Source organism: Kryptolebias marmoratus, linkage group LG18 (assembly GCF_001649575.2).
Source record: "Kryptolebias marmoratus isolate JLee-2015 linkage group LG18, ASM164957v2, whole genome shotgun sequence".
Lineage (NCBI taxonomy): Eukaryota > Metazoa > Chordata > Actinopteri > Cyprinodontiformes > Rivulidae > Kryptolebias > Kryptolebias marmoratus.
Window position 1 is genome coordinate 1324344 of NC_051447.1, and position 11815 is coordinate 1336158.

At 41.4% G+C, this 11815-nt stretch overlaps 1 protein-coding gene across 7 annotated transcripts in view; it reads right to left on the reverse strand.

The window, feature by feature from the left end:
* Positions 1–11815, reverse strand: part of ect2 (epithelial cell transforming 2) — an 86116-nt gene that overhangs the window by 40336 nt on the left and 33965 nt on the right. For 5 of the 7 annotated variants that reach the window (XR_005234436.1, XR_005234435.1, XM_037981296.1 and 2 more), the window contains 8 exons: positions 11329–11444; positions 10982–11044; positions 10250–10475; positions 9925–10068; positions 2978–3102; positions 1577–1696; positions 1337–1405; positions 1076–1186 (listed from right to left, as the gene is read on the reverse strand). Coding sequence is in view for 4 of the 7 variants with exons in the window: in XM_037981296.1 (XP_037837224.1) it covers positions 1076–1186; positions 1337–1405; positions 1577–1696; positions 2978–3102; positions 9925–10068; positions 10250–10475; positions 10982–11044; positions 11329–11444 (974 nt within the window). In the remaining 3 variants the exon portion in view is untranslated. The remainder of the gene's footprint in view (positions 1–1075; positions 1187–1336; positions 1406–1576; positions 1697–2977; positions 3103–9924; positions 10069–10249; positions 10476–10981; positions 11045–11328; positions 11445–11815) is intronic. The other 2 variants (XR_005234437.1, XM_017436889.2) reach the window with 1 other exon arrangement.

Genomic DNA, 11815 nt, shown 5'->3' on the forward strand with positions numbered 1-11815 from the left:
CAGATAACTTTTTTATGTGGGCCAAAATGAATGACTAATGAATGAATGAATTCCAAGACAACCGATTAATCGATTAATCGAGAAAATAATTGCCCGATTAATCGATTATTGAAATTATCGTTAGTTGCAGCCCTAATCTCAGCCATTTTGTCCTTGGGCAAGACACTTCACCTGCCTTGCCTACTGGTGGTGGTCAGAGGGCTCAGTGGAGCCAGTCTAATGGCAGCCTCACTTCTGTCAGCCCACCCCAGGGCAGCTGTGGTTACAATGTAGCTTATCATCATCAGTGTGTGAATGTGAGGATGAATGGATGAATGATTGTAGTGTGAAGCGCTTTGGGGTCCTTAGACTAGATAAAGCGCTATACAAGTGCAAGCAATACAATGTGGGTTGCTTTTTATTTTGTTTTGTTTTTGGATTGTTGACACTTCTGGATAATTAAAAATGTCCCCATGGTCAAACTGACCAAGGAACATCCTGGATGTTCAAACAAACATAACAGGACCAGTAAAGAATGAAGCATCACTTCTTGTCGGGGCAACAGCATCAGACAGCAGTAAAATAAGGAGGTGCAATTCAGCTATAATCACCCAAAATCTAATCATTTAACACATTTCTATGTGCTTGTAAGGGGTTTTGACATGTTACTGTGCACTCTTTATTAGTCATGACAAATATATAAATCTGTTTAATAAATTAACCATTGTCATTAACATTTTAAGACCATCAAAATGCCATGAAAAAAAAAAATGATAATCGCAAAATGGCCATTTGAATTGTAATCATGATCAAATCAAATTACGAGATGCATAAAAATTCCCACCCCTACTGTTCATACATACATACTGTATGTACCTGTAGAAGCCCAGGCTAATCTAGGCATGAAAACCAGCTTTCTCCATAATGAAGCTATTTTGCTCATTCCCATAACATTTAGAAAATAAATTTCAATATCCACTAAACCCTGATGCTATTTAAAAGAAACCTTCCTACAAGAGGAAAAGCTCAAGTTTTAACTGAGGATGAGCCAAACCAAGCAAACAAACAAAATATAGTTTAGTGGAAACAACCATACCTTAAGAAACGCATGGAAGCGTGGCTTTTGTTTCTCACATCGAACAATAGTCTCTTTGCTCATTTCGAAGAAGTTAACAAAAGGGGGATAGGCCTTCACCAACTCTTTAGACTGATGAGGAAGAGAAGATAAAAAGATACTAGAACAAACTCACAGAGACAGTCTTATCCAGCTGTAGCTGGCAATCTACAGTAGTTTTGTTCCAACTTTCCATGTCCCATGGATCAACATATTACTTTCATTTAAGCATCTCACACTTACATATTTGAGAAAAATGTTTCCAACACTCTGGTTTTCTGACCAGTCTGTGAGGAGTTCTTCAAGGTCATTCTGGTAAAACAAACAAACAAACAAAAATGTCAACAAGATCCATCCATTTCCTTTTACCAGATTCTATTGTATAGGTCAAAGGGAGTCGTTGCCTATCTCCAGCAGTCAGGTGTCAACAACAATTCTTCAAAAACCACAACTATATTGTCTAACTTGGTTGGTATACATTACCTTTATCCTGGTATGAACCTCATAAATCTCTGGGATGCTACCAAATATTGTCTTAATTTCTTCTTGGGCTAAGATGGGTCCTCCAACCTGCTCCTCTCTGTCCAATGGATTCTTGAAAAGCTGGAAATTAAATTTAAAAGAGACAAGTTCAGGAATACACACCAACAGGGATGTCCTACAATATTTTTACCTGAGAAAGTATTTAGTACAGTGTGGAAAAGATTCTTAAAATCGTTCTTAATAAATTCACTGCAAAGAGGACAAACCCAAGACATTTCACTTCATCCTTCACCTTTGTTTTATTTCTGTTCAGGTGTTACATTTTAATTCCACTTGCAAACACATTTGAAGTCCTTGTCCACACAGGAACACTTATCAAATGCAATCGGGTTTTTTTGCTCGTTTCTAAAACCATTCTTATTAGCATGACACCGTTTATGATATGATGTACATAGTTTTTAAAAGATTGTGTTGAGGCTGACCACAAAAAACGCAGGGGTGACATTTTTCTCACAACTATGTGCACCAATTTTCACACTGAGCATTCTGGAGAGCTGGCTGTCTGCCTCTCACTACTCTTCACTGAAACAAGCCAATAGATTTTGGATTGACAGAAGTTCAAAGATGAGAATGGCTAATTTAGGAGCTCCTAAAACACGGTTTCATGTGACTGCAAAGCTGAAACAATAAAAATATTTTTGTGTGTTCACAAATAACTTTGCCTTGTGCACAGGGCTTAAGATGCATATTATCTATTGCTTTTCATTACCAACAACTGCACCCGAACGTAAAAGCACATCAATCAATTTCCTTCTATCCAAATACATTTCACGCCCTCCCCTTAGTTTTCAGCTGTGCCACAACATAATGAGTGTTCACATGGGGGAGATGTTTGACCCTCGTTGTGATGTACAGGAAGGTGAAGGAGCAGGTCTTTATTTCCACAAAAAAAAAGCCACGATTTTTGAAAACTAACTGCACAAATACTCAGAATTCAATGAGACTGCAACAGAAAATTCTCCTATTTTTTTACCAGTTTTAAGTCGTCATTCAGTCTCCAACAGTCGGTTTAGTGAGATTCAGGAACGAGGATTATGGAATCTGTTTCAACTGTTTTTCATCACAGAGTACAAAATGGCTTTCAAAAACAAAATAAAAGAAATAAAAACTGAAAACAATAAAAACATCTTGAAGAAGAGGCAGAAAAAATGACCAGCTTATTAATTTTTTCTCTGACTTTCTGCTAAAACTGACTGATAAAATGGGCCAGGGTAAAGCAAACACACAAACATCTTTAGTGATTGTTACTGAGCCTGAAACAGTTGTCAGGGGCAACATATTAGTCAGTCTGTGAGGAAGTGTTGAGTTGTGCAAGCTGTGTGAGCACAGACACACACCTACCTGAAGAATGGTGTTCAAAATGCCTACATAGTTGCTTTCAGTCTGGTAGAGCTCCTTGGAGACTTGCCACCTAGCTGACTGCTTGGAAAGAACCGGAGTTGAACTCTTGGAAGGCCTTGAATTCTCTATAAAGAGAAAGCCTTTTTTAAAAAAACAGAGCACTAAAGAAGAAAGGGAAACTGCCAGGTCTAACAAATACTTTTTAATTGTAACAAATCAAGAGCTGAAATCACAAGATAAATTGTGTTGAATCTGAAAAAGGTATATGCTGTGTTTCAAGTAAATGTACATGTTCTCTTTATCTATTACAATTAAAATAAGTGCCATTTTTCATCTGGTAAATAATGCTTCAAATTTCCTTTCGTCAGATCCTACACATGTTGTTTATTTGTCTGTTTCCAATTTTACATTTTAAATCATGGACTCAGGCCTTGTCCACACAGAAACACATTTTTTCCAAAACAATTTTTTTTATTTGTCGTCTCTAATACTATTGCGTAAACACAGTTTTTCAAAAAGTCTTAATCGACATGAAAACTTTGCAAACTAGAAGAACTCAGAGAACGCAAACCTCTGCCAAGGCCACAGCATGATTAAAAAAATAGTGTGATCTAAATGATAATGTGGATCACCAGCAAAATTTAATCCATTGTTTGTTAAGACAACCCCAACATTTCCTGAAAATTTCATCCAAATCTGTTTATTAGTTTTTACGAGATCTTGCTAACAGACAGACAAACAAACCAATGGATAGAACTGAAAACATAACTTCAATGGCGTCAGTAATAAAGGGGGTCACATATAGAAGCATAGACAAGTTTTTAACAAAGGGGTTACCTGTGACCTTGACGTTTGACCCAGTCACCTTGAAATTAACAGTGATCACCTGTGACCCATGAGGTTTCCAGCTGTGGAGTTTAACATTCCTGTTATACAGTTGCAGTTAGAGCACGGTCTGATCTGTGGCCTTGATTTTCGACCTTGAACATTGACCGGATCACAACCAAAATTTAATCAGTTGTTCCTTGTATCATGTTTGACATGTCCTGAGCATTTAATAAAAATCCATTCATAACTTTTGAGTAATCTTGTACAAAAACAGACAGACAGACGCTGCAGAAAACATAAGCTCTTTGGCAGAGGTAAAGACCCTAAATGACGTAACTATGCCAGGCATGTATGTGGCACTGTAATGCTGCCAAGTAAATACACCATAAACAGGAAATTAGATGTGGAAGGGAAACCCAGACTTCCCTCCCCCCAGCCACTTGGGCCAGCTCCTCCGGGGGAACCCCAAGGCGTTCCCAGGCCAGCTGAGAAACATAGTCCCTCCAGCGTGTCCTGGGTCTTCCTCTGGGCCTCCTCCCGATGGGACGTGCCCTGAACACTTCACCAGGGAGGCGTCCAGGAGGCATCCTAACCAGATACCCGAGCCACCTCAACTGGCTCCTCTCAACGTGGAGGAGCAGCGGCTCTACTCTGAGTCCCTCCCGGATGACCGTTTCTCACCCTATCTCTAAGGGAGAGCCCAGACACCCTGCGGAGAAAACTCATCTCAGCCGCTTGTATTTGCGATCTCGTTCTTTCGGTCACTACCCAAAGCTCGTGACCATAGATGAGGGTAGGAACGTAGATCGACCGGTAAATCGAGAGCTTCGCCTTTTGACTCAGCTCTCTCTTCACCACGACAGACCGGTACAGCGCCTGCTTCACTGCAGACGCTGCACCAATCCGCCTGTCGATCTCCCGCTCCATTTTTCCCTCATTCGTGAACAAGACCGCGAGACACTTAAACTCCTCCATTTCAGGTAGGACATCTTCCCCGACCCAGAGAAGGCACTCTGCCCTTTTACGGATCAAGACCATGGCCTCGGATTTGGAGGCACTGATCCTCATCCCAGCTGCTTCACACTCAGCTGCGAACCGCTCCAGCGAACTCTGTAGATGACGGTCTGATGAAGCCAATAGGACCACATCATCTGCAAAAAGCAGAGACGAAATCCTAAGGCCACCAAAACTGATCCCCTCAACACTTGGCTGCACCTAGAAATTCTCTCCATAAAGGTTATGTTATTTTTTATTATTGACTGTAGTATATATACCAGCTGTTGGATCAGTAACAAAAGGGTAAATGTTGTCCACAAGCTGCTTTTAGTCAATACAATTCATTATGGAAAGTTTAAATCCAAATAGTTTTTTCAACCTTTAATGAAATGATAAAAAATATAGACTTTTGGTTGTCTTACATTTTGTAACCAAATAAGTTTAGGAGGTGTCTTAAAAAGGAGAAACTATAAATGTAAATACACTCATATTTCATTCATATGAAACACATGTATCATGTGTGCAAGAAACCAAGTGGAAGGACAGCAAGGGTCGCAGCACTGGGGCAGGGTTTAAGGTTTTTTACCATGGTGTGGATAGGAAGAGAAATGGAGTAGGGGTGGTCCTGAAGGAGGAGTTTGCAAGGAATGTAGTTGAGGTGAAAACAGTGGCAGATAGGGTGATGTGTCTGAAGGTATAAGTAGAAGGTCTAATGTTGACTGTTGTCAGTGGTTATTCTCCAAAGGTAGGATGTGATGCAGAAGAGAAAGAGAAATTCTGGAAGGATCTTGATGAAGTGATAGAGAGTATTCCCAGGGAGGAGAGTGTGGTGATCGGAGCAGACATGTTGGTGAAGGAAACAGGGGAGATGAGGAGGAAATGGACAGGTTTGGTGTCAAGAAAATTGTGGTGGATTTTGCCAAGAGAATGGAAATAGCAGTAGTCAACACCTATTTCCAAAAGAAGGAAGAACAGGGTGACCTATAAGAGTGGAGGCAGGAGTACGCAGGTAGACTACATTCTGTGTAGAAGATGCAACTTGAGGGAGATTGTGGACTGTAAGGTCGTGGCAGAGGAGAGTGTAGCCAGACAGCATTGGATGGTGGTGTGTAGAATGACTGTTGTGGTGATGAAGAGGAAAAGAGTAAAGGCAGAGAAGAGGATCAAATGGTGAAAGCTGAAGAAGAAAGAATGGTATGAGGAGTTTAGAAAGAAGCTGCTAAAGGCTGTGGGTGGTAAGAAAGAGCTTCCAGATGACTGGGCTGCTACAGCCACAGTGATTAGACAGACGAATAGGAAGGTACTTGGTGTGTCATCTGGACAGAGAAAAAATGATAAGGAAACCTGGTGCTGGAATAATGAAGTGCTGGAAATTATCAAGAGGAAGAGGTTAGCCGGGAAGAAAAGGGACAGCGAGAGGACTGAAGAGAGTAGACAGGAATATAGGGAGATTTAACATAGGGCAAAGAGGGAGGCAGCAAAGGCAAAACAGAAGGTGTATGATGAGTTGTACAAGAGGTTAGACACTAAGGAGGGAGAGAAGGACTTGTATCAACTGCCAGGACAGAGGGATCAGGCTGGAAAGGATGTGCAGCAGGTTAGGCTTATTAAAGACGGATATGGTATAGTTCTAACAAGTGAGGACATTGTGATTGGCAGAGAGATTTTTGACTCAATTATTCAATGACATTTTTGAGAGTGAGGAATTGCCTGAGGAAAAGTCTGCTGGTGTCCATTTTTAAGAACAAAGGTGATGTACAGAGTTGTAGCAACTACAAGAGAATTAAGTTGATGAGCCACACGATGAAGATCTGGGAGAGAGCTGTGGAAGCTAGACTTAGACAAGAGGTGACTATTTGTGACAGGGTGCCGAGGGAAGAGCTGTATGAAGAAATCTGGCGTGGCAGAGAAGTATGCTAGACTGGTACAGAACAGATATGAGGACAGCAGGACAGTGATGAGATGCGCTGTAGGAACGACAGATACACTAAAAAGTATTTGCTCACCCATCCAAATTATCAGAATCAGGTGTTCCAATCACTGCCATGAACAGGTGTATAAAATGAAGCACCTAGGCATATAGACTATTTTTACAAACATTTGTGAAAGAATGGATCGTTCTCAGGAGCTCAGTGAATTCCAGTGTGGATGCCACCTGTGCAACAAATCCAGTCGTGAAATTTCCTCGCTCCTAAATATTCCACAGTCAACTGTCAGCTGTATTATAAGAAAATGGAAGTTTCTGGGAATGACAGCAACTCAGCCACGAAGTGGTAGGCCACGTAAACCGACGGAGCGGGATCAGCAGATGCTGAAGCACATAGTGCGAAGAGGTCGCCAATTTTCTGTGAAGTCAATTACTACAGACCTCCAAACTTCATGTGGCCTTCAGATTAGCTCAAGAACAGTGGGCAGAAAGATTCATAGAGTGGGTTTCCATGGTCGAGCAGCTGCATCCAAGCCATACATCACCAAGTGCAATGCAAAGCGTTGGATGCAGCGGTGTAAAGCACGCCGCCACTGGACTCTAGAGCAGTGGAGGCGTATTCTCTGGAGTGATGAATCGCACTTCTCCATCTGGCAATCTGATGGACGACTCTGGGTTTGGCGGTTGCCAGGAGAACGGTACTTGTCTGACTGCATTGTGCCGAGTGTAACGTTTGCTGGAGGGGGATTATAGTGTGGGGTTGTTTTTCAGGATCTGGGCTTGGCCCCTTAGATCCAGTGAAAGGAACTCTGGACTGCTTCAGCATACCAAGACATTTTGAACAATTCCATGCTCCCAACTTTGTGGGAACAGTTTGGGATGGCCCCTTCCTGTTCCAACATGACTGCGCACCAGGGCACGAAGCAAGGTCCATAAAGACATGGATGAGCGAGTCTGGTGTGGAAGAACTTGACTGGCCTGCATAGAGTCCTGACCTCAACCGGATAAAAAAAAAACTGTCCATGAAAACGGGGAGTGTGATAAAGAGGTGAAGAAGAGAGTTCAGGCAGGATGGAGTGGTTGGAGAAAAGTGTCAGGAGTGATTTGTGACAAAAGAGTGACAGCAAAGGTAAAAGTAAAGATTTACACAACAATGGTGAGACCAGCTATGTTGTATGGTTTGGAGACAGTGGGACTGACAAAAAGACAGGAGACAGAACTGGAAGTGGCAGAGCTGAAGATGTTGAGGTTCTCCTGGCGAGTGACAAGGATGGACAGGATTAGGAACGAGGTCATCAGAGGTACAGCACAGGTTGAAGGACTGGGAGATAAAGTTAGAGACGTCAGACTGAGATGGTTTGGATATGTGCAGAGGAGGGACAGTGGGAATATTGGTAGAAGGATGCTAGAGCAGCTGCCAGGAAAAGGCAAAGAGGTATGGATGCAGTTAGAGAGGACATGGAGGTAGTTTGAGTTAGCAGGCCATCTGAGCCACAGCAATAAACATCAAACGAGCAGGTTTGACCAACAATGGTTAGTTGAGCTAAAATTCAGTGGGTGGCTTTACAAGACCAAATATAGTAAGCATGCTTTGTACTTAGTGAAAATATTATCCTTGTTTACCAGTAAAATTATGCTATTAAATTTAGCATTAGATATGTTTGGTGTAGTGATCCAACATGCAGCCTGTGCCACAAAAAGCACAGTACAGTATCTCTCTATTTATCAGAGTTCTCTGTTGTTATTCATTGGCCTTGACGTGAGACGGGTTTTGGTGCCTTGGTTGCATTTTTTAATTTATGTTAATTTAATTTATTCGTAAATGTGACTTAAATTAGGATTCAAAATAGGTGCAAACAATTAGTATTTATTTTAATTGTATTTTTGTTTAAAAAAGTATTTCAAAAGTGCCTTTTTTTTTTTTTACAGTATATCACATGATAAATAGCCAAATTTTCAACTTTCCTGTCAACTTCAATCTTCTTCTTTACTAAATCACGGTCGGCCAACGTTCAGCCGGCGAACGGCCACCTACTATCGGGCTTAGCCCTGTGCTTTGTTCCTTCGAATTTGTCATTCTTTTTCTTTTGACTGTTCGCTTTTCAGGGGTCACGACAGCAAGTCATCCTCCAACATCTAACTCTCTTTTGTATCCTCTGTCCTCACTCCAGGTAGCTGAAGGTAGCTCTGCCTCAGGGCTCATTAGAGGCACGCGGGGCTCTGCGCTGATACAGGTGAACCAGCTCCGCCAGAGCACCGAAATCGTCCATTTTGAATGGAGCGCGGTGCACGCAGTCCGCACCAAGTTATAAAAGGTGCAAAACGTGACACTGTGCGGGACAAGGACAGCACGATTGCATCATTGTTGGCACGCGTGCCCTCCGCGGTGAGGTAGATAAAGGGAGCGGTTTTGGGGGTGCGGGTGAGAAAAAACGTGTATAAAAAATGACGGATTTATAATAAACAAGCGGAGCTTAGTCTGGCGGCCAGGTCACCAAAGCCTGGTGGCCCGCCAGGCTTTTAATATGCTGGGGGAAACCCTAGAGCAGTCTCATAACTTTTTCCCCCCTTAGCCCCACCTGAAAAATAAAAAGGGAAAAGAACAACTTGGAACATCCCAGTGTCTATTTCTGAAATCATAGTTTATTTAAAAAAATTAAAAAGTCAAAACTGGTCTCAGGTGGGGTGGGTGATTAGTTTAGATTATCCAAAAAACCTGATATTTCCTGACAATTTAAAAGGGGTGTTTTGAAACCACAAAACCGTGATTTACTTATTTCTAGGTGAAAAAAATACTGCACTGATATGTAAACAGTATGCATGTAACAAACTGATGCAACATTTTCTTATTCCCAAATATTCAGTACATATCAAGCTCTAATCCACAAAGTACTGTCCTACCAGGAGAAAACCTTTGGTTAAAATATGGCTTTATTCAAACAATATGTTTTAGAACAGTGGTTCAGAAACTTTCATACTGCTTTCATACTTCATATCCCAATTTCAGGAACAACTACTTTAGAACACTGAGGAAATGCCTTAAAAAAATGCCTGCTCAGGACTGAACTGTGTGGTAAGAAGAAGGCGGCAAGACTTTCATTATTTGGCAAGGATGCCATTTTACCATACTGTTATATGGCAATGTTTGTATAAATCTTTCCCATCATAGCAACTGAACATTTAAGTAAAACCTAACCTGCTAAAGCTTCTTGCTGCAGCTCTTCAGTTGATCGTTGAGATCTTTTCCTCCTCTCTTCCCTGTCTGTCCTAGATCTCCTGTCTCTGGTTTTCCTTCTTCTCATCCTATTCCTGGTCACAGAACTGTGTCCTACTCTGTCTTCTGGAATAAAGAGGGGTGTGTATGGTTCGCTTAAGATGAACACGTTACCAGCCATAACACAAGAAAACAAGCGTTTGAGGTATTGCTTTTGTCACTTCATAAGCACCTAAAACTGTGAAACACAGCAGCCTTCGGAATGGTAGGAGAAGTGTCAGCTCTGTCATTTTTTTCTTAATCTTACCTGCCAAGGTTTTGCATGTTTCAGGGGTGTTAGAAATGTCAAGCAGAGAGCCAATGGACAAGGAGTGCTCTGCTGATGGTCTTTTGCGTGGTGGGGGGAAAGGGGATATTTCAGTCTCCTTGGTGAGCTGGGCCAGTGTGTCCTTCAGACGTCTGCGTTTACGGTTACTGTTGGGGGTGGTGAGGGAGAGGAGGGACACTGCTTTCTTCATGGCTGGACTGTCGTTCTGAAGTACATAAGAACAGAATGATGGACAAAAGCACAGATATTTAAGGAATATTTGTTGCATACTATGTAAGACAGTGCTTGCTTATGGATAGTGCTGGCTATACGCATTCTAATTTTTGACAGATGTTATTTTTACTGGAACTGAAATAGGGGAAAAAAAGTGACAACTATGAAAGCTGAGAGGTGATATGAGAAAAACGTGAAGGCATAGTTTGGCCATTTTGAAGGATGTTGTGGAAAAGTTATCAGCAATTAATATTTTAGGTGTTGTAGATTACTCTAAACAACTTCAGATGAGCTAACAGCTAGTCTGAATGCAGCCAGGACCAAAGTTGATTAAAAGAACTTTGATCTATTTTAACACTGATTGCATTCATCCTTGTGCAAATATAATGGGAAACAATAAATTCTGTTTTGCTAGTATTTCTAAGCCCACTGTAACTGGTAACGTGAGGTAATTCTGCTTATTTGAAACGCATAAATAATTATTGGTAATGCACTCACCTTTTCATAGAGGTACATGGACTCTCCAGCCCGAGCATCCATCTGAATGCTTCCCCAGAACCACTGCACCAAAGGAGACACGTCATTTTACTAACCCTAAAGATATCCATTTCCATTTAAAGGAAAACAGGTCAACTAAGTGTAAAAACCCTTTCTGCATTAATAGAAACTACTCAGAAGTGTTTAGTGATGTGTCATACGTTCACTTTTACAAGTTTGGTAAACTTTTCTACAGAATGCATATTGAAACCGTTGTTCTTCCATTTGCTGTAATGAAATTCTTTTCAGAGTTTACCCATTTATAGTACTCCATGTTGGAGTCAAAGCTTAAGAAATGAAAGATTTACCTCCTGTTTGACTACAAAATGTTTCTTTGAGAGAGAAATTGGTAGGTCTTTCACAGAGTTTTCTTCCACCACCATGTGTGTGCATCTCTCATCTCCAACCTCAAGGTACCTGCCACCTTTTACACAGAAAAAAACAAAAATGAACATAAATAAACAAATAAAAGAACATAAATATGTACATCTAGTGAAGTTCTAAACAGAACTTGAGAAGCCTTAATTCCTGAGATGTTTTAAACTGAAGAGGAGCAAAGAAATTCTGAATGCAAAAATGTACACGTGCAATGGGACAATCCAAATATACTATAACTAGAGAAAGAACCGGAAGCTGGAAGTTGAAACCATCCATCCATCCATCCATCCATCCATTGTCTTCCGCTTATCCGGGGTCGGATCGCGGGGGCAGCAGCCTAAACAGGGAGACCCAGACTTCCCTCTCCCCAGCCACTTGGGCCAGCTCCTCCGGGGGAATCCCAAGGCGTTCCCAGGC